The sequence below is a fragment of the Eleutherodactylus coqui genome, chromosome 1 (genome assembly GCF_035609145.1).
Source record: "Eleutherodactylus coqui strain aEleCoq1 chromosome 1, aEleCoq1.hap1, whole genome shotgun sequence".
NCBI lineage: Eukaryota > Metazoa > Chordata > Amphibia > Anura > Eleutherodactylidae > Eleutherodactylus > Eleutherodactylus coqui.
The window spans coordinates 296,691,033-296,712,764 of record NC_089837.1 but is presented as its reverse complement, the minus strand read 5'-3'; the positions used below and the strand labels follow the sequence as shown (position 1 = coordinate 296,712,764).

Below are 21,732 nucleotides of genomic sequence, written 5' to 3'. Positions count from 1 at the left end.
TACAAAATCAGATATGCAGAGAACGCGTTTCAGCTCTTCTGAGCCTTGTTCACCTCCAACAAGGTGAACAAGGCTCAGAAGAGCTGAAACGCGTTCTTTGCATATCTGATTTTGTAATGCACATTCTTTAATAAAGGCAAGGAAAATATCCTGCAAGTGTCCACATTCCCGTTACCGTATTCACACTTATAAGTAACAACCTCTTACGACTTGATTTATTTTTTTTGACAGTGTACAGTAGAAGTCTGTGTTTGAGTATGTAGCTTGTACTCTCGCAGAAGCTCAAAGTATGTCAAAGGTCTGGTCTATATCTGAAAATTGGCAAAAGAACAAATAGCTCAGTGGAGTTTTCCACAAGTTTAAGAAACAAGGTTCCAAGGCTGCTGAGAAACCAGAAATAGAGGGCCAGTTTGAAGCAAACATGGGAAGCCATTTAGAACTGGGTCGTTAAATCATGAAAGCCCTTGGTCAAGGGTAGATGGAACATAAGGACATAAGGTTATCTAGGGCAAGAACAAGGACTTAGTAGACTATGGCAAACAGAAAAAGAGACAAGCACATAATGTGAAACAATGCTCTGTTCACATATGGTTTCGCTTTACATGTGCCTAGGAATACAGTTTTCTAATCTTGTGTAGTGCATACAATTATTTAAAAAAAAAAATAATAATAATAGGAGAAAATAGTCCAAATATTTTTTCCTTTGGAGGTGAATATACACATGTCTATAAACATCTGCAACCTGCATCATATATAAGGCCACTCTCATACATAAATTTTGGCCAGCATTTAACTACCATTAATTTCAATTGGGCTTCACAGACATGCACTAAAACACAGCGTTTTTAATGCTGCATTTTTCAGGCACTGTCCATTCTATTTTCATGCGGTTTTGTGTATTAAACCGCAACTACTTTGCACATTGAAATGAATAGGATGCATTTTCAGCGCTATTGAAAATGCAGTAGAACGTGGTTACCGCGTTTTTCAGTTCTGGCATTATCAGTTTGCTTCGCTGCATTTATAACTGGGCTGAACTCGCAGTCAAAACCGCACGTTGATGCAGCTGAAAACACAGTAAACGTTACGGTAAAAGACGCTGAATTTTTACAAGCCCATGTGCGGGAGTGGCCTTAGTCTTACAATATGAACGAATTCTGGAAACTAATCCAGTGGTCCACCCTGTACGGATACATTATCACCAGAATTCGTGAAGGTTCGATTAAATCTGCTTTGAGGTGTCTGAAGGGATGCGCCCAACATGCTTGTCTAGACTTTCAGTGTAGACACAGTGTTCATTGCAGTGTAGGCAAATATTGCTCTACACAGAAAAGATGCCTGGATTGTAAGCGAGGAAATGTTCCCTACATGCAGTGATCCCCATGATGAACTGTAAGGACCAGCTAGTCATGAGGGTAGGATACATTAGAAGATGCAAGCACTATATGAAACTGCTTTATGGATTCTGTCCTCCTCATAAAACATTTTCCTAATCACGGACAAAGAGCAGAAGTACATTGTTACAAATCCTTCAAGCTGATGCTTAGAAGGATAAAAGATTTGTTAGTAGCATGAAGTGTATAAAAACTTCATCTATTTTTAATACCATCAAATGCAATAAAACAAAAAGTAGCTTTTTTCCTGCAGCAATATAAATTAGTGCTACACAATGTATAAATCAGCGGTTCTCAATGTTTCTAAGCCACTCCCTACTCAAATGATATCATAGTAACCATATGTGCTGAACCTATGAATGAGTATCCTGTACAGACTTGCATGTAGCCTCTGGGGCACAAAGTATTACTGGTTCAGAACCAGAGATCTAGAATTATTTTTTCTATAGAATACGGATAGCGGTTGACAAAGCAATTAAAAAGATACAAGTGTCGTCGGCTATGAGGTTACAATGGCAAAATTATTAAAATTTGTTAGAATCCAAAAAGGTTTATACATATTAAACAGAGCAGGTGTTAAATAAACCTCAACACTAAAAGGTTACCAAAACTATAATTCTTTACAGCACTTACCTGAAAAATAAGTATTAAAAGTATTCCAAAATGTCTATATCCCAAATCTGTATATGCCTGTATAGTGTATATGTCAGAGTTTATATTCTCTCAGTCAGGATTAATCCATGAACTGGTTTTCAGTCTCTGGCTAGATAATCTGCTGGGATTACAGTGTATCTGAAATCAGATTTTATATCAATATTAAATCGTCAGTGTATAGTGGGGGATGGGTCAGGCAAGGACATCAGGTCACCTCTTTGCTCAAGCAAGACCGAGCAGCATGTTAGTAATGATTTTAGATTATATGTGAGCTAAACAATGTCAACTACTCAGCCACATACTAAAATTATCTCCAAATACATCATTGCATACCTAGAAATGGAATTTGAGTAATATTTTTTCACCCTATCATTGTTTCTCTTGGAGCGCTGAATGTGGTTTTAAAGAATTATAATAGAATGCAGCATCATTCTGATAAAGGGGTTAGGCAGATGTGAGTTCGTGGAGGTGATGCATAGGCAGGTGCCAATCCCCTAGTGACAGATGGCAGGGACAGACTGGCAAATGCAAGTGGTATTCCATATTCAATTGAAGCCACAGAAAATCCCACAGATGTGTTCCTAGAGAGGTATAAGACGAGTCCAGCAAATAACATGCCCCAGAAAACCTTCATGTCACATATCGACCTAAAAAAGGTTGAGAAAGACATGTGGATCCCTATGAATGCTACTTCGAGGTTTACATATACATGCAATTAAGGTTGGAACAATAGGACTTTTTGTATAAAAATACATCCCCATATCTATATCTATCGATCTCCATATCTATATCTATCTATCTCCATATATATATTATATATAAAAATACAAGAAAAATACTGGATCAAAAATATTCAAAAAGGAGGAAATCTAGTCTGAGAAACCTGTGTGTCACTTTCAGAAATGCAGAGACTAAAAACATATGCTAGAATCCTCTGCTGTGTATTATCTACTACCCTCTCCGGCAGAGTGGTGCATTCATAGTAATCTTGGTTTTGATTTTAATCCTTCATGAAGTGGGTGGGAAAGCAGGGGGGAATGATTTACAGCAAACTCAATTCCAATTCATAAATCTCTCCTAAACCGACGTAATCCGTGAGCCAGGGCCAAGCCCAGTACAGAGACAAAAAGGTGGAAAGATGTGAACTGGATCATGGAAAAAGAACAGATGGATTTGTAAAACCAAGTTGGAAAGTCAATTAAGAGAGATTCAATTTATATGACAATAAGAAAAAAAAATTATGAGATACAACAGAACACATCAAACTGACTAAATATATGCCAATTTGGGAAATACCGGGGCAATTATAAGGCGGACACAACTCGGAAAATGTAAATTTTATTATAACTGAGCAGCTGAACCAAGATATATTCACAGGTCATAAAATTCATGGTTAAATTTAATAAAAACAAAATTATATGGAGCTCAATATATTAAACGACCCCATATTCTATACAAAAATGAAAAATTTCATGGCACTAAGGCCTCCTTCCCACGAACGGATTTCCGCCGCGTAATTCGCGGCGAAAATCCGCTGCGTTGCACGCAGCTATTAGGTTCTATTGAACCTAATAGCTCCATGCTCACGATGCGTAATTCCACCGCGGAATTACGCACCGCGATTTCTCCCGTCCTCACCCGCAGCATGCTCTATTTTCTGCGGGTGAGGACGGGCTGTACGCACTGACGGCTTCCATTGCAGTCAATGGAAGCCGTCCATTCACGCTATCTCCCGCTGTAACCAGCGGGAGATAGCGTGAAAAAACGCTTTCCCGCCCACCGCCGAGCGTCATATGACGCCAAATGACGCGGTCCGGCCGCGTCACGTGACACGGCTGGTGACGCGAGAGCGGTGGGCGGTGACGAGCGGTGACGAGCGGTGACGCGGCGGTGGTGGGCGGGGAAGCGATTTCACGCTATCTCCCGCAGGTAAGTATAGGGGCTCTGGGGGGCGCCGTGACGGGCTTCACAGCGGAATATTACGCTGCGGAGCCCGTCACGCTCGTGGGAAGGAGGCCTTAGGCTATAACAGGCGGCACCTGCTGGTTTTGTAAACATTTTAGTTAATTTTATATATTTTTTTCCCAGTAGATAAGCAACAAACATTTTTAAAAGAATCTTCAAGATTCAAATTATCTGGAGTAGTTCTGAACTAAGACGGTAGAGAACCAGGAATTAGGCTTCTTTGGAATGTAGCTGGAAAGTTCTTAAAGCGTTCACTAGGTCCTCCATTTTTTGCCACCCATTGCTGTAAGGTGATACGTTTAGATGGCTTGTTTCCAGATCGAGGATGATTCCTAAAGACAATAGATCAAGTAACAAATGTCACAAAATTTGGGTGATACATTTTCCAATAAACAAGTTGAAATAGAGTAGCTACAATGAGCACAACACACAACATTTTTGGTCTGTAATATTGTTAATGGACTGCCCTTAGGTAGATGCACTTTATAGTACAGAGTTCTTGTCCTAGGATAACTACTGCAATGTTTTATATAAATATCCATGTTCACAAAAATTACTTAGTGGAATTAGCTGATGCTGTTGTATTACAATTATTATTTGAAATATACAGAACTCCCAGGGCAAACCAAAGTGGAGGTCCCTTTGTGTGTTGCCCCACTGGCCTACTTTCATAAACCCTGGCGGAATTTTTCCTAAGCCTTTGGCCTTGGCTTTTTTTTTTTATTGTTAGCGCATGTAATTAAAATATTTCTTGATAAACATTCCGAGTTAATACTTTGTCACTGTTTTTCACTAATCTTCTGTGCAATGGGGAATCCAAAACTTTTACTTTCACATCTGCTTTTTTCCCTACTTTTAAAGAAGGCAACATACAATTGTTGGTGGCCGAAAACTGGCTTTGGCAAATCGATCCCAACATGATCAGGTGTTTGACCTTGCAATATACAGTCAGAGCGGACTACTGTTAATAATTAATGACCTATAGTAGCCGGCTCTGCCTCCACATTGCAATACAGTCATTGTAGCAGGAGCCACCGTCTGCTGGTTTCGTACCACCCATATCACGCTGTACATTCTTGTACAGCCCATTGAAGTGGGCGCTGAGTGCAGCAGGAACAGCTCAGTTAAAGTGCAGTTCAATGTAGGAGAAGCCGTTCTCTGTTACACTGTCGAGGGCAGGGCACATGGCCACCTTCTTCACTCTCCACTACCCCCAGATACATGAGCTGAATGCAGCAGGATCCACTGATCCAAGAGGCGAGCATCCTCCATATTCAGAAACAAATATAGCATAAAAGCAAGAGATATTTTAACATTGCTTTCTTGTCTAATAATTCTAACATATGCCTGACTCCTTGTGCAAGCATTCTTCCAGCTGCATACCCTCTGATGAGTAAGCGTAGGCTTAATGTTTCCTATCCTCCAGCGAATAAAGATAAGTCTTATGATTGTCCATTGAAAAGACTGCTTTGCACCATAAGATTGCCGTATCAGACACTCTTGGACCGTCTTGGGCTGTGTCTTTGCCAGAGTCTTACAAAGTTGAGGAGGTGCTTGTAAGTATCAAACTGGCATCAGTGAAGAGTCTACTACTATGAAAACACAAAACAAGATCTAAATATTTCCAGTATACATCTAATAAACTATTTAACAAGAACTGTGAAACAGATTTTGCAATGCCCCCTGACCCAACTTTATAGGGTTAGACTACAAATCGCCATCAAAATGCAGGTGCTTTGTACCATTCCTCTGAATAGTTTGTTTCTGTTGTGGGGAGCACAACTCTATACCAGGGGCCTGGCCAAATAAAATCTCAAACAATTAAGTAACATCTTGCCATTGCATGTGTTCCTGAGTATAAAGTAATGAGAAGGGGGCGTGGTTCGCAGGCAATGGAGTAGGATGCGCACAGTGTGAGCTCCCGCTACAAACCAGCTCAGAATGACCACATCAGGAAACTTTCACTTTTGCAAAGGCAGCATTTCTCGCCATGAGCCACAGGTGAAACGAGGCAGCTGGAGAGCTTTTTCAGCTCCTCTAGAGAAAGGGATTCAGCTCCCAAGAGTGCCTGCAGAGACTACACCTGACACTCACCAGTGCTCCGAATCCCCAGGCACTGGGGAAAGCACCAGCGGTGGGAAGGAGTGTGATCTCCTCCACACATCCACACCAAAATTAATTAATCCACAATACCCAGCATCACCAGTAAACCCCAATTGTCCATCATCCAGTAAGTCCTCCCCTGAACACAATGCAGCTACACAGTGGGATTGGAAGGCTCACAGAGCTATTCCCACTAGGAATCTGTAAGACACTCTTTCAAAACCTGTCAGCATCTACCAGTAATAAGCAGGCCATGTCCCTTATACAGAAAGAAGTGCAACAAATACAGAACATAATTTCTGCCATTGAAGAATCCCAGGAAGAGGGGAGGGGGCAGTCTTTCCAAACTTCGCCTTATACCATGGTGCTGGCATATTTAAATGCATCTTGGATCTCATCAATAATGACTCCACCAAATTATGGGTAGAGATGGAGCAAGACTCTACACCATACAAGGCCCAGGATATCTTTTGGCTGCCTCGCCGGGCATTCCGACAAATATCTAATTTAACACCGTTCATGAGCAATTTGTTAGATACATGGGGTAGACTAGCGACAAGCCTCAGTCTGCCTCGTGTACATGATTTTGATTCGGAGTCAGGTATTATGTCACTCATTGCTCACACTATCCTAGCAAAAGCATATGGACACAATGACCAAATATGTTCTCTAGGGAATGCCCAAATCCCCCCACTACCAAGAATAGGTCAATCAAGTCTGTGCTGCTTTAAAAGTTCCAGACTTAAAGTGGTGTTAACCCATGAATGACCATTGAACCAATGACCAAATGCCTCAAGAATTTCAAACACAGCTTTGGACAATGGGGAGAAGAAAAAAAAAAATGGGTACTTACGACCTCAGAAGAAATAGCTATCCACAGCTCCTAGATGACCAGACCATCGTAGACGATATGCCAGAAGCTCTCTGCTGAATGCCTGAGCATACAGCCACTCATTTTATGTAGTTTGTAGCAGACAATGTTCGTTAACTCTGGTCAGCCAATGACAATATGATACATACTTGCATAATACATCAAGGAAGCAGATTCTAAAACCTCTTGATAATTTTCTTTTGTTAAACTCAGTATCAGCCTTTTCCGGCTTTCCAATGCTGCAGGGCACCCAGGTCCCGGAGAGCAAAGAGTTCTGATTAACAGATAATGAGAAATACTATTGTAAGTCCAGTCCAGGGGATGGAAACTAGGCATTTAATGCAGGTCTGACTTGTTAGCATCTAAAATAGGGGGTATATGAACCAACATGGTTTGCCTGTACATTGAGAAGAAAAAAAATAGTCATTTATATATCCGTCTCCTAGAGCAAGGACACTAAAGTGCAGCCATACATGGGCTTTTGACACTACAGTAACTTCAAGGCATCATGGGTCGTTCCAAATGGTTCTATTGCAAACTGTGTGAAAATTTGGCATTTCTCCAAACTTGTTCAGCCAGTTTAAAAGTTTACTGGGGTACAGGTGGGGATTCTCTAGTAATGACCATAGAGTATCAGTATCCAGAAGGTGTGCCACATGTGCCTCTGATTTAGGTAGAGGGATCAGCTAATAACCAGTGTTTAACGTACTTAATTTTTCAATTGTAACCCCATAACCCCTTTGCCGCCACGGCACGGGTTTAAGGGAACCTGTCAGTTTTTACCAATGTAAACCAAGAACAGCACTACAATTATTCTGCTCCTCTCTTTCCCACAATTTTTTTTGTATGACTGTTGATAAAAGCATACCCGAGTAAGATTTGTTACTTACCATAAAATCTTTTGTCTTGTTCATTGGGGGACACAGCAAAGACCTTAGTAATGCCACTAGGAGGCCAAAATTAACCCATTAGTTACCAAGCGCTGTGAATTTACAGCGCTTGGTCCCGGGCTTTAAGCCCAGCCGTATGTAAAATTACAGCGGAGAATAAAGTCTCCTGCTTCTGCAAATCAGTCAGTTGATAACCAGGAAGGGGGGAGAAGTGGGCTTTAACCCTTTCTGCCTCCTTTATTTAGTACACAGTGCTCAATGAACGCTATGTACTAAAAAAGTGAAAGTGGAAATCTTTCTTTCCCTACATGAGCCGGCAGTCAGTGACCACCGGGTGACCTCTGGCACAGCAGAGCTACAGAGTCCCAGCAGACCCTGATCAGCTCTGCCAGTGATTGGAAAAAAGTCAAAAAGAAAAAAAAAAAAAAGAAAAAAAGTGAATGTCCCCCAGGAGGTCTTATATGATGTCATGGGGGACATAGATAGTAAAAAAAATTATTAATTACAGAATAAAAGAAAAGAAAATAACTCAAAGCCATCGCCAACTAAAACCATAGTTTATGCGCCCTATAATCCAAAACCATACACATTATATATCAAAATGTCTGAAACAAAAAATGAGGAACCCATTCCCATAGTATATTTACACTACAAATAAAGCAATAAAAAAAAGACAAAAATGAAATCAAATAAGATTTAATTTTCACCTTCAATGTGACCCGTTATCTGTACAATGCCATCGAAAAACAAAAACTAAAATCTTTTAGGACTAATGCCTACGAACGGATAATCGCTGCGGGACCTAGGACCCATATCAGATCAGATAGCACAGTTTTTGCAAATCCATTAATGCACTGTACCCCTTAAGGTTGGGTGCACACGAGTCGGAATTGCTGCAGAATTGCCATGCGGAAAGCCCGCACGGCAATTCCGCCCACGGCTCCTAATCTCAGGATTAGCCAAAGTGGATGAGATTTTGCAAAAATCTCATCCACATGCTGCGGCCAAGCCACATGAAAACTGACATTCAATTCTGCAGCATGTCAATTCTTTTCTCTTTTCCGCAGCAGGGAGAGAAAGCCACAGCAGAATGCCGACGGCAAAACCGCTACAAAATCCGCGGGTTTTGAAGCTGTGCTTTTCAAGCGGAATTCACGGTTTTTCGGTGCGGCCATTTAGCTGAAATTCTGTCTTGTGTGACCCCAGCCTAAATGAGATTCCCTCAAAGCATACGTTCAGGGCGGCTGCCTTAAAATTCACCTTATCAAAAAACCTACCTCCCAGACTGACTATTAGAACCATGGGTGGCAGGTGCTGCAAAAGAATATATATCCTAACCAACTAAAACCAATAAAATAAATTGGCTAGGCCTAACAAGACTATACAAGCACCAAATACACTAAAATCACACAGTAGCTCATTTTTACGAAGCAGCAGAACTTCAAAATAGGGAATCAGTCGAGTTATCTCCTAACCAAACTTAATAAAGCAGGATAACCAGACCAATGCAGTCCTAAAAATCCAAAATGCACAAGGAGTAGAAATCTCAGAGGCACAGGCCATCACAGATCGACCTAAAGAGTATTACTCTGATCTCTATAGATCAGTTCACAACACAACTATACCCAAAAGAATTTCTTTGATGCCCCATTTACACTGGAGGAAGTGCGTTAAGCAATTTATGATCTGGCCATAAACAAATCCCCAGACCAGATGGTCTCCTGAAAGAGATTTACCAAAAATACACAGAACTCCCCCTCTTGCTGTGTGATACCCTATGACAAGCTCTGGAAATGGATTCTCTCCTTTCCCCATTTTACGATGCCATCATCACAGTACTATTAAAACAAGGCAAGGACCTCTTAGACTGTGGCTCATACTGCCCAATAGCTCTAGCAAATGTGGATTACAGAATACTAACTAAAATTCTAGCTACCAGACTCAATCAGGTATCACTAGACACTAAAAAGGCATTTGACTCTCCAGAGTGGAACTTTTTGGAAGCGTGCCTCCATCGATTTGGATTTGGCCCACAGTTCCAAAAATGGATTAAACTAATCTACAAATCAGCAAATGCCAACGTCCAAGTAAATGGGATCCCTTCTGCAGCTTTCTCTCCCTCGCAGGCTACCAGGCAGGGATGCCCACTTTTCCCCCCTGCGTTCTTCTCACTAGCCATCGAGGCCGTGGCTATCTGATTAAGAGATACTCCTGCTGTTACAAGCGTTGATTGGGGGAGTGGTGGGAGAGAGTGTTGTCAGATTATATGTGGACGACGTGATACTCTTTCTCCGTAACCCAGACCAATAATTTCCTCATGCCATGAATATTATTGACACATTCACTCAATACTCTGACCTATATATTAATTGGCAAAAATCACTTCTTGGCTGATACAGCAAGTTCAAAAAGTTTGGTAGGCTACTTGGAAGGACCAGAATGCACTAAAGCTCATACCACACTAACAATCCAAGGTAAATGGCAGACTCATCCCAGAAATGACATTGGAAGACTGGAAAACATACAAGAGTCCCATCTGCGGGTTTTCCCAGCCATAAATAAGTTAATACAACTGTACATCATACACCAATCCTCTTACACCCATACGACTACATAAAATGGGTAGGACTCAGACATCAGAATGTCAGAGGTCACCGTTGGAACGCTGACTTCTGGCACAGGTTATGTAGCTGCTCACACATCAGGGATTTCTTGACAAAGGTAATAACATTTGTATCTGAGCTTTTACCCTCCCCATACACACTCATTCTAGATCCCAAAATAGCAATATTTGGTTTAGTGGATGAATAACAATGGCCTCATCACATGCAATTTTTTTACATTTTTTATTTTTAAGGGAGGCGTTTTTGGCCCGGAAAGCAATTGTCTTGAAATAGATGGCTGATGAGTCTCTATCCATATCGGGATGGAAAGGATTGGTCAATACTGTGTTACCATATGGAAAGGTCATTTATCAACACAGAGGATGCTCAGCAAAGTTTAAACAAAAAAAATCAGAAAAAAAAAAAAAATCAGGGGTCCTTAGGTACCACTCTACCTTAACACTAATGCTATGTTATAGCCATGAAAAACAAATAAATACTAATGCAGACTTGTTCATGATTTTTCACTGGAAAAGGTTCTACTGTGATTACAATGGTATATGGGATATATGCAACGGACAATAGAAGTTGTAAAGGATATTGAGAAACAAATCAGAACTTTGTAATTTGGAATGTACGTATATGCCAAACTCAAAAGTGATCAATAAAACAAAGTAAAAAAAAACAAAAAACAAAAACACAGTAAAATGTTACTGTAAGTTAAGCCTAATAAGGCATCGTATCACTCAATTGTTGTTGAATATAATGAAAGTAACTTATTCCTTTCTGTACCATGCAAATTCTTCAACAAAATACTTTTGAACCATAAAACAGTAATGAGTTAATGGAGTACTTGAGAAGCCTGAAAAACAATCAAAATTAATAAGACTTTACTTAACGGGGTTCTGTAATTAGAAAAAAGAAAAAAAATCCTATACTTGCCTATTTCTTCCCAGGAAATCTTCTTACCATATCTTCCCAAGTATCTTCTCTTCGGTCCCCTCACCTCCAGCCGGCCGATTCTTCTATTTCCTGTGATGTAGCCTACATTCACATCATTTTGCTTCCTGCAGGTCAGTGTATGCCATGTCACTAGTGACGTACTGTTCACTGCATAGCAGGGAATGTCGAACCCTCGGTAGCCTGTTTTATCGTGCAGGCTTGGGCCATTGCCGTGACTGAGCATGTACTGTGTCTCGCCGCAAGTGTTCATATACTATATGAACACTAGCGGTGAGACCCAGCGCATGCGTGCTAAAGCAGGTTGCCGAGAATTCACCATTCCCTGCTAGGCAGCGAACGCTACGTTACTAGTAATGTAGCATACATTGTCCTGCAGGAAGCAGAATGCCTAGAATGGACGCTACATAACAGGAAGAGGAACCGGCTGCCTGGAGGAGCCAGGGGAAGCTGGGTTAGAAGATGTGGTAAGAAGACGGCATGGAGGAATAAGCAAGTATAGAATTTTTTTCTTTTAATGACAAAACGCTTTTAAAGTTTATTACAGTTTTAATCTGGGTAACAATCATGAGTGTTTTAAGAGTTAATGGAATAAAGGTTATTAATTAGAGATGAGCGAACGTACTCGGATAAGCACTACTCGTCCGAGTAATGTGCTTTATCCGAGTACCGCTGTACTCGTGCTGAAAGATTCGGGACGCGCTGCGGAGTGGGGAGCTGCAGGGGAGAGCGGGGAGGAACGGAGGGGAGATCTTTCTCACCTTCTCTCCCGCCCGCTCTGCCCCGCTCCGACTCACCTGTCAGCAGCGGAGTGCCCCGAATCTTTCAGCACGAGTACAGCGGTACTCGGATAAGGCACATTACTCGGACGAGTAGTGCTTATCCGAGTACGTTCGCTCATCTCTATTATTAATATATACTGCACGTACGTCACATTAGATGTAAGTAACTAACACTACTTGCGTGGACTGAATGTCTGACAATAAATAAGGACCTATGTCTTTTACAAGTAGGAGGTCTGCACTCAATTGCCAAAGTAATACCTTCAAAATAAACAAATTTTAGTTAGAACATGTCACGTTGGAAGCCATAGGTGGTTTATTGCTATACATCTAGACACTGGCCCCTTCTTGTATTAGGGTCATAGTTGCTGCTGTATCTTTCACGGATCTAATCCTGGAATGACATTTAATTCTACTGGTCCTTTATGAAGTTCAGGAAATTCTTCATTTGACACTAAAACACAGGGTGCTCTCCTAACCCCATTTAATCTCACCATTGGGAGAGGTTTTTTGTTGAGACCGCTTCAGATATTACAGGGTTGGGTCATGCAAGACCAAATATGCTCTGACTATGCAAGGTGACGTAGTACTAGGACAACCACTTCCACCCAGGAGGTGGAGCTGAAGGCACTCACTGAGGCATGCTAGATGGCTGGAGGCAAGACTGTAAGCTACACACAAGGTCCAGGTACTCCTTGAGCATCGCCCACAATTATAAGCCCATTGGCATAGTAAAAGCTTTGTGGCGTCCTTGGTTATACCAATCCAAAACGCAGTAGCACTGTCTTTGATGACTACTAGAGATGAGCAAGCAGGCTCAGATAAGGCAGGATTTCTCTCTCCCTCCCCCCCCCGCCACCCCCCCCCCCCCCCGAGCCAGCTCGGACGAGAATGCAGTTACTCGAGAAGAGCGATGCTCATCTGAGTAACTGCCTTATCCGAGTGTGCTCGCTCATCTCTAATGACTACCTGTGTAGGAAGAGCTAAACAAAGTCCAGGCTTATACCAAGGAGACAACTTCTGAGGTCCTGGAGAGCAGATGCAGCAGCCCAATTCCCCTTGGATGAAGTAATGACAGTTAAGCTTGTTGCAACCGAACCAGATGTGGATCTCTCTCTGTTGTCTATTTTTGCAGGGACAAGTCTCAAACAGAAAAAAAGAGGAGTAGCACAAAAAGGGTGCAGAGTCAGATAACCCCTCAACACTCTACTCTGATGTCATATTTGATTGACAGACCAACTTGTCAATCGAATGGAGGTAATGTGTGGTGAACTGCTTGGATTGCCCCATTCAACAATGCTGCAACAAGTACAGGCCGGTATTGTTTCACAGAGACTGCAAGTGGCCTGATCCAACTGCATTTTTATTTGCTCGCTTTTTAGGATGTGACCACAGCTACAGAAAATATTATGACTGAGAAGCCATTATCTGACATAGTATGTGAAAATGGAGTTCCCTGAACTAACAGAGGGAGATAGGGGTTCACATGTGAATGGAGTACTTGAGAGGATTCAGAATCTCTTGATGATTCTACAAGTGTCTTACACTTCAGCTCACAAAGCAGTGGCAAGATAGACTCAATGGGGGCCTCAACCTTTAAGATTAGCAAGGTCAAAGAGCAGAAACAGAAACCATGGATAAGGTCTTCTCATTACTTTACATTCTATAAGGAGGACACCCAATGGAAAGATGTATCTTAATTCTTTGAGATTTTATTTAGCCAGGCCCCTGGTCTAGAGTTGTGCTCCCCAAAACAGAAACAAGCTATGCACAGAAGAATGGTACACAGCACCTGCATTTGATGGCAATTTATAATCAAACCCTATAAAGTTGGGTCTGGGACATTGCAAGATGATTTTTCTAAAATTATATATAAAATTAGTTCAGACATTGATAACAGCACAAGTCTCTTTCACAGCTATTGTAAATAGTTTATCAGAGGCATAGTGGACACATTTACACCTTGTTGTGCTTTTCATAACAGTAGACCTGTCAATGATGCAGGTCCAATATTTACAAGCACCGCTCATCTCTGTAAGCCGACTTATCTCTGACTAAGGCTGCCTGTCCACGGGCGTTTTTGCATTGCGTTATCCGTGGCGATAATCCAGCTGCGGGTAACGCAGTGCAAGCTTTCCATAGCGTTGCTATGGAAACTGCAGCCCCGCTGTCCATGAGTGGAGAATCGTAGTGATTCTCCGCTCGCGTGATTAGAATCGCAGTATGCTGCGATTTGCCTGTCTGTCAGATAGGCTCAGTGCTGTGAACTGTCAGCTGTCTCCTGCTCCCCGGCGGCAGCTCCCGCGATGGAGATCCGCCACGGGATATCGCTACGCCCATGTACAGGTAGCGCAAGACACAAATGTACATTATGCCTTAAGACAGTAGAAAGTGTGTCCGATATGGAGCGAAGCAGTCTTTTCACTGGAGATTCATAAGACCTTTATCCTCAATCGCCATAGGATGAGGATCATTAGGCTTACCCTATTGTACTGTTTAGACTGAACAATTGTCAATCAGAAAATTGTTCAAATGAACAAAACAGAACAATCATTCGGTTTAAACAAGGGCAAACAACTGAATGAAGAGCAAGAATCGTGAGGTTCTCGCTTGTTGTTCAGTTACAGATTTTCCTTTTATGCTCCATTTGTTTCTGAATTCTACCCCATCCTTTTTTAAATTACACTATATAGCTTGGTATCCTACTTCCCTTTGAAGACCCAAGCCCAAACAGAGGTGCCTTTTTAAAGGTAGGAAACCCATATTTCCCAAGTCATTTTAATTAGACCATATAGCCTTGTACCCTACTACCCTAACTCAACTGGAAGCTCAGCCACAGAAGCGGCGAACCCCAGCCAATTAACTATTGTTGACCTATCCTCTGGATAGATCAATGGCATTTTCCTGTAAAGTCAACTTTAAGATTATTGGAATAATCTACCAATAGCCATGTTCTGTAGTATTTCCAAACATATTAGTGCATTTGTGCGCCAACGTATTAGTAACATCTTTTGGTCCAGTGCTCATGTCTCTGATATATTATGAGCCATACACTTGATTAATATGTATATTGCCTCCCCTGCTTTTGTAGCCCATGCCTGCTCACTGGTCAGGTAAACCTCATTATACAATTACCTCTTGTGCAAGAATAAACGAACAGTTCAAACATTTGGTACACCTGAAGAAGCCAGATATCTAATGGCGATATGCATGAGGCTTCACGACTAGCTTAGCTTCTCCTTAGCCTACATTCATATGGGAGCTTGCACTATGCGATTTTCATGTATTTTTCATTAAACTGCATCGCTTTTGTGAGATTGTGAACCTCTGGCGCATGATGGGATCGCAGGTGTTTCCGCATTGCCTTCAATGGGAAACATCAACTAGCATGGTATGCAAGGTCTTTGAAGATTCCATTTAAAACAATGGGTGAGGCTTTCCGAGAGAACGCCCAAAGACAGCGTTCTGCAGTTTTTCCTCCCATTGCAGTGATGCTACGAGAAAAGAGAACAAAACTAAACCACAAGACAAAAAACACAAAATTGTTGTGTAACTGAACCCATTCTGGGAGGAATGGATTTCATATTTGTGCGCATCGCAGTAGATGGCTGTAGTTTAGTCACCCACCTCCAACTGTTAAGTATGACTTTTGACAGGTCTAGAGTGTTTTGCGCTGCATACCTTTTGGTAAAATTTGATGGGTGCGGCCAGTCTTGATTCTCCCAGCTGATGTGGTTCTGTAATGAGGCCAGTTCAGAACGAGGATCTGTACAACAGAAAAGAAAGTCAGGCAGAAATCGACTAAATTTGAAATCCAATATGTAAGTAGTTTAAAAAGCTTGTGCTTATACAATATGTATGTGAAAAGCCAACATGATAATTAGCAAAAGTGCAAATGTACCTAAAATTACGTTTTTAGTGCTGGGAAAAAAAACGCTCTGAAGTGTTGGCCACAAGGAGTTTTCCTTCTAATTTGCTGTTCACTGCCAGCAATTAAGTGATACCTGCCTCTAGTAACTGAGATAAAGCAGAGAACAGGAAGTGGAGTAGAATAATGGCTCATGTTGCTCACTGAAGTCTATAGAGAGCAGAGTGTGAGGCAAAAAAAAAAAAAAAAGGGTAGAACACACATTCCCATAGATAATACTCCACTGGAGCCAATGGCGAATTATTTAATTCAGACACTGCTCAGGATTTCTACAGTGTCCTCTGTTATGAGGATGTGTGTGATGTTACTGAGAGTTAAGCCAGATTTACATGAGAATATACCCATTTGCACCGGATTTCTGCACATCAGAAGTTGCACACTTACACATGCAACTGCATTTTTTACTGCACTTTTTGCACGTGCAAAAAAAACATGCAACAATGCTCTCATCCATTGAAATGGTCAATTAGTTTCATGACTTTAAAATGTTCTTCCCTTGCGCAAGTGTGCAGGAAAATAGAACATACCGCATATTTTTTTGTGCAAAGAAATTGCACATGCTAAATACATGCACATGAATGAACCCATTCAAATTAATGGGTTCTATTCTCTGCGAATTGTGTGCGCAAATATGGTAGTGCGAATCCAGCCTTAGGCTGAAGGCAAACAAGCGTATATTCAGACTTTGTGCTGTCCAAGTAAGAGACAGACTAGGCTCAGAGAACAGCTTGACTCATAGTAGTCTACGTGGCAAGACTTCAAAAAGAAAAAAAAAAAAAAATGACATAAGCAAGTCATAAGGAAAAAAAATGCATGGCATGTTGCACCCTTCTGACCTAACTTGTGGTTGAGACTCACCAATTCAAGTCAGTGGGAGAGGATACAGAAAAAGAAAAAGAGGAAGGCGGGGGTGGGGGTGGGGAGGAGAAATTACATTACTCAAATACAGTCTGTGTAGCACTCACTGTAGTACGAGATCTATATGGGCAGCCACTATAGTCATTGTCATTAGTTGAATTTTTTTTTTTTTTTTTTTAAAACAAAAATTCTAAAGAAGGGTGTTTACTTTCTACTGTTCCGATTACTTATAAAACAGGGAATCATACTATTTTGTAATTAACAGGTCTTTAACCTTCTGCTCATATGCCCCTCATATCAGTGCAGTCGCCTTTATTTGCACAATGGAATGGCATAGTCTATTGACTGGTCTGTCCATAGTACTGAACATCAGTCATGTGATCCCTGGTATTCAACTGCCACTGATCAGACAACCAACAAGTGATTAGTAGTTTGAGGAGCAGAACTCACAGTATTACTGCAGCAGCATCTCACCATGTCTGTCAGTGTCTATGGAGAGCCCTTATATTCTTCCCCTTGAGTCTGCGGTGTGGAGTTTTAACTTTCCGCTTAAAGGGGTTTTAACAGAATAATAAGTTCCATTGTTCTGGCAAAACCCCTTTAATAAGATAATTGCCAATTGTCTCACCGCTAAGACAACCGCCATATAAACAATACCAAAACCAGTACATTTGCCAAAAGCAACAACCCTGAGTGGATCCTCTTAAAAGTAAACTTTAAATTCATCGCATAGAATTTTCACCTAAAAATAAAATATATATAAATAAACAAAAACCGATATGTTGTAGCAACAGAAAAAAATAGAAATCACAGCATGCTCTATTTCTCTGCGTTTCATACACAGCCCTTGAGGAGAGGGCTGTGTATGGAAACTCTACTACTTTGCAATGCCTGCAAATAGATAGCAGCCCCGCTATGCACAGAGTAGCAAATTTGGAAAAAAAGAGACACTGCGCATGTCTGACGTCAGAATCCTGGGCATGCACAGCGCCTACTGCAGCCCGTACGCGATCTCTGCCGGCTTAGCGAATGGGCTGCAATCAGTACAGCGCTGAAAGACTTGCATCGTTGTACTCATACGCCCATGTGAATGAGCCCCAAGTAGTCTGAAAAGTTAAGTATGCTTTGGAGTTACACAAATACATTTCTTTATACAATACATAGGGTAGGTTTATTACCGTCTAAGTTACATTCTCCTTGGCCTTCAATATGCATTAACACCCGTTCACAGTAATAGTCTTTATTTATCTCCAATTCAAAATCCGAGGTATAGGTTCTAAAATACACAAGTTTACATGGGGGGAAAAAAAAGTAAAATCACCACAAAAGTAAATAAATATATGTAGAATATCTCTACTGTCCATGCGTGACGGCACGCCGGCCGTCGCCTCCGCACACATCCGCAGGGAAGACCTGGGCAGGTAGCTGCAGTGTCCTCTGCCGCAGCAGGCAGGGTCGGATTCTGCTGCGGACTCCAACCCGCCCGTGGACATGAGGTCTTACAAGCACTGTTTTAGCATAGAAAACAATCAATGAATTCTGGAACCAACGAATACAGGCTCTTATTCACACAATGAAGACTAGAGCATTAGCTAGGACTGCACAGTGAACTTATGGGAAATATCCTTCTAATCAATTGCTTATGTAAAGGAAACGGTTATCACAAAGCATCTAAAAGACAGCTTGATTGTTTTAGGACTTGTGATCCACATGTTTAATGTGCACTAAAGTTTTTGGGGTTTTTTGTTTCTCATAAATCTCCCACAGCAAACATGAAAGACATAACAAATGCATCAATCTCAAGATTTCAGAATGCTGAACTCCACATCCACACCTTCAAAAATAGTAATATTATAACTCAGTATGAGCCCCGTCGGTGGCTGCATCAGCCTGACACATGCTGTACGTCAGAAGGAAGGAGTGGTGGCGCTGGACTCAGCAGGGAGAGAAGTATATATGGTGGTTTGTTATTTATGCACATCGAAAGCCTATTGAGATGAATGTTTTTAAATGGGTTATCCGACTGTTTCAAAATTATATCTTTTCATGTCATTATGGCTGTGGAATAAGTTGGTGCTATACAAATAAAGATAATAGTATTAATTCATGTAAGAATAAATTAGCTAACTTAAGTTTTGCTTCATTCTTTTTAAATCACTCAGTATATATACCAGGAGGTGCCAAGTATTGAGCCTTAGGCCCAAAATCCACATGAGGATTTGATTTATTAAATCTGCGCAGGAGATCCACAGCTCTAGCCGCCCATAGGTAACAATGGGGCGTCCGCAACTGAATTAAACCCTGCAGATTTGATTTTTAGGTGCTTTGCAGATTCCCCACGCAGATCTAAAATTGCAGCATGCTCTATTTTATCAATGATTTCATGCAGATGTGGCTCCATTCATCTCTGTGGGAGATGAAACAACACAATCTGCAATCACCCACAAGCCATTAAAAAAATCATTTTAAAGATGATTCGCAGTGCATCTGCTGCAGATGGATATCCGCATTGAAAATCCACACATGGCATGGACATTGGACCTTACTCAGAAAAAAAAAATTAACTAGAAGGGCTTATTTAGATGACCGTATATTGGCTCGGTTTTAACGCCGAGCCGATATACGGTGTCCTTGTCTGCGGGGAGGGGGGAGAGCCAGGAGCAGGAACCGAGCTCCCGGCCCTTCCCTGCCCCTCGCCACTATTTGCAATGGGAGGGGCTGGACGGGGGCAGAGCTAAGCACCGAGACTTAGCTCTGCCCCATCTCACCCCCTCCTATTGCAAATAGTGGCAAGGGGCGGAAGCTCAGTTCCTGCTCCTGGCTCTTCCACCCCCGCCCCTCCTCTCAGACAAGGACACCGTATATCGGCTCGGCGTGAAAACCGAGCCGATATACGGTCGTCTAAATAAGCCCGAAAGCTGTAAATTGCAGGGTTTACTTGTCTATAATCAATGATGCAAAAATCAACTACATATGATTTTAACTTCTCTTATCTCGTACACCCCTTAGTTCTTTAGCAGGGAACAAAAAGTCTACCAGATGAATGTGCTGCTCCATTTAGGGAAAAAACATTTGCGGGCCTATAATACAAAGTCCAGTCACATTTTTATGATCCCCTGCTAATATTCAGAGTAGTTGCCATGTGCTACACAGGCAGCAGCTAGATGGGCTGGGAGTGTCTCAATAAGGTGCTCTTAGGTTGTCGCAGGTATCTGGAGCCATGCTGACTGCAGTGCATGCCACAGATGCTGGAGGGTGAGTGGGGATGATCCACGAAGTTAACATTATGATCTAGGTGGCCCCAAAAATACTCAATTGGGTTCAAGTCTGGAGCGTCAGAGGGCCAGAGAAGTACTTGGAACTCTTGGTTATGCTCTTCAAAACACTGTCCGACATTTCTAGCAGCGTGACAATGTTGCATTGTCTTGTTGAAAGATCCTATCTGCCAGAGAGAAGAGAGACAGCATGCATGGGTGTATGATCTGCAAGGATGACTTCATAACCAAATCGATTCCAAGTACCTTCCACATGGAGGAGTGAGCCCATAGAATGCAATGAAAAAAGATTTCCCAGATCCCAATGCTGCAACCACCAGCTTATGTTCTTACAGCAATGGTTGCAGGAGGTTTGATCTTTGATGTCTCACTTATTTTATGTAAATTGCAGGAATCCGCTCTGGCTCTACCGAATGTAGGAGGAGGAATGGGATCTAGCCTTGGCTTTCCTTAAGCCAGTTTCCTCAAACCATAATGAATTTTTGTAATTTTTATTCTATTTAATTTACCTTGAAGGGTTTTAAAAAACGTTGAAAGACACCTCTGGAGCCGAACGGTAAAACTGCTTAACAGTTATGCTAACAGATCTTCTAAAAGATAAGATTCCCACATATTTTCAAGGCCTTCATGGGTGCTTTCACATCTGCGCTGGAGATACAGTTTTCCTGCTGCATTTGGGAAGCAGGAAAGGGGAATCCCCATGGCCGACCGGTTCCGTGTGTCAATGGGGTCCGCATGCCTTCCACCCAGCTACATGGTTTTCAGGCAGAAGAAAAAAAAAAAAGTGCTGCGCTTTTTGTTTTGGCATTTGTAGCTGGATCTTCAACGAAACCTCCAGCTGGAAGTTCCGACGCAGCTGTGAATCCAGCCTTACATCTTTACAAGTAAGGGTGTTTTTACATGGGGCAATTTGGATATGTTAAAAATTGTACCCAAAAAAAAAGGGGGGCATTTTTTGCAGGTTTTTAAATCGCAAATACACAATTTTGTGAATGTGGCTTTTGGGTGTTTTTACCACATGTGAACTACCCTGGGCAAATGTACCTTACATTTTACAGTTTTGTCCAATAATCTAGCAGCCATTAGATCCCACTAGTCACATAACATATGGTACCTGAAAGAGGTTCTTGGAGCTGCTGCAGTTATTGGATTTTCTTTCCCTGGATCTACGGAAGCTTTAGCCTTGCAATTTGAGGGGGCCACAGTCTATTTTAAGGGGGAAGAAAAAAGAAAAAATGTAATAGCTAGATAGAGCTTTTAACATGTTATTCATTCTTAAATTGAAGTCACATGTCTCATCTGTGGAAGCCAATTGAAAAACTCATACAAAATCGTAATATTTCATGGTAAAAACACATGCAGTTTTCAGCAGCAGCTTTGATGTGGAATTAACATGCATGTCAAAGACCCCGCAGAATCGGTCACACTGGAACACATCCCAAGGCCGAT

General features: G+C 41.7%; 1 protein-coding gene across 2 annotated transcripts in view; it reads right to left on the bottom strand.

The window, feature by feature from the left end:
* Positions 1 to 3,373: 3,373 nt before the first annotated feature.
* The window catches only part of S100PBP (S100P binding protein), a 28,667-nt gene continuing 10,308 nt past the window's right edge, over positions 3,374 to 21,732 (bottom strand). For both annotated transcript variants that reach the window (XM_066573801.1, XM_066573791.1), the window contains exons 3-7: positions 21,398 to 21,489; positions 18,187 to 18,284; positions 15,904 to 15,988; positions 4,066 to 4,345; positions 3,374 to 3,526 (exon numbers count right to left, since the gene is read on the bottom strand). In XM_066573801.1, the coding sequence (XP_066429898.1) occupies positions 4,201 to 4,345; positions 15,904 to 15,988; positions 18,187 to 18,284; positions 21,398 to 21,489 (420 nt within the window). In that variant the 3' untranslated portion in view covers positions 3,374 to 3,526; positions 4,066 to 4,200. The remainder of the gene's footprint in view (positions 3,527 to 4,065; positions 4,346 to 15,903; positions 15,989 to 18,186; positions 18,285 to 21,397; positions 21,490 to 21,732) is intronic.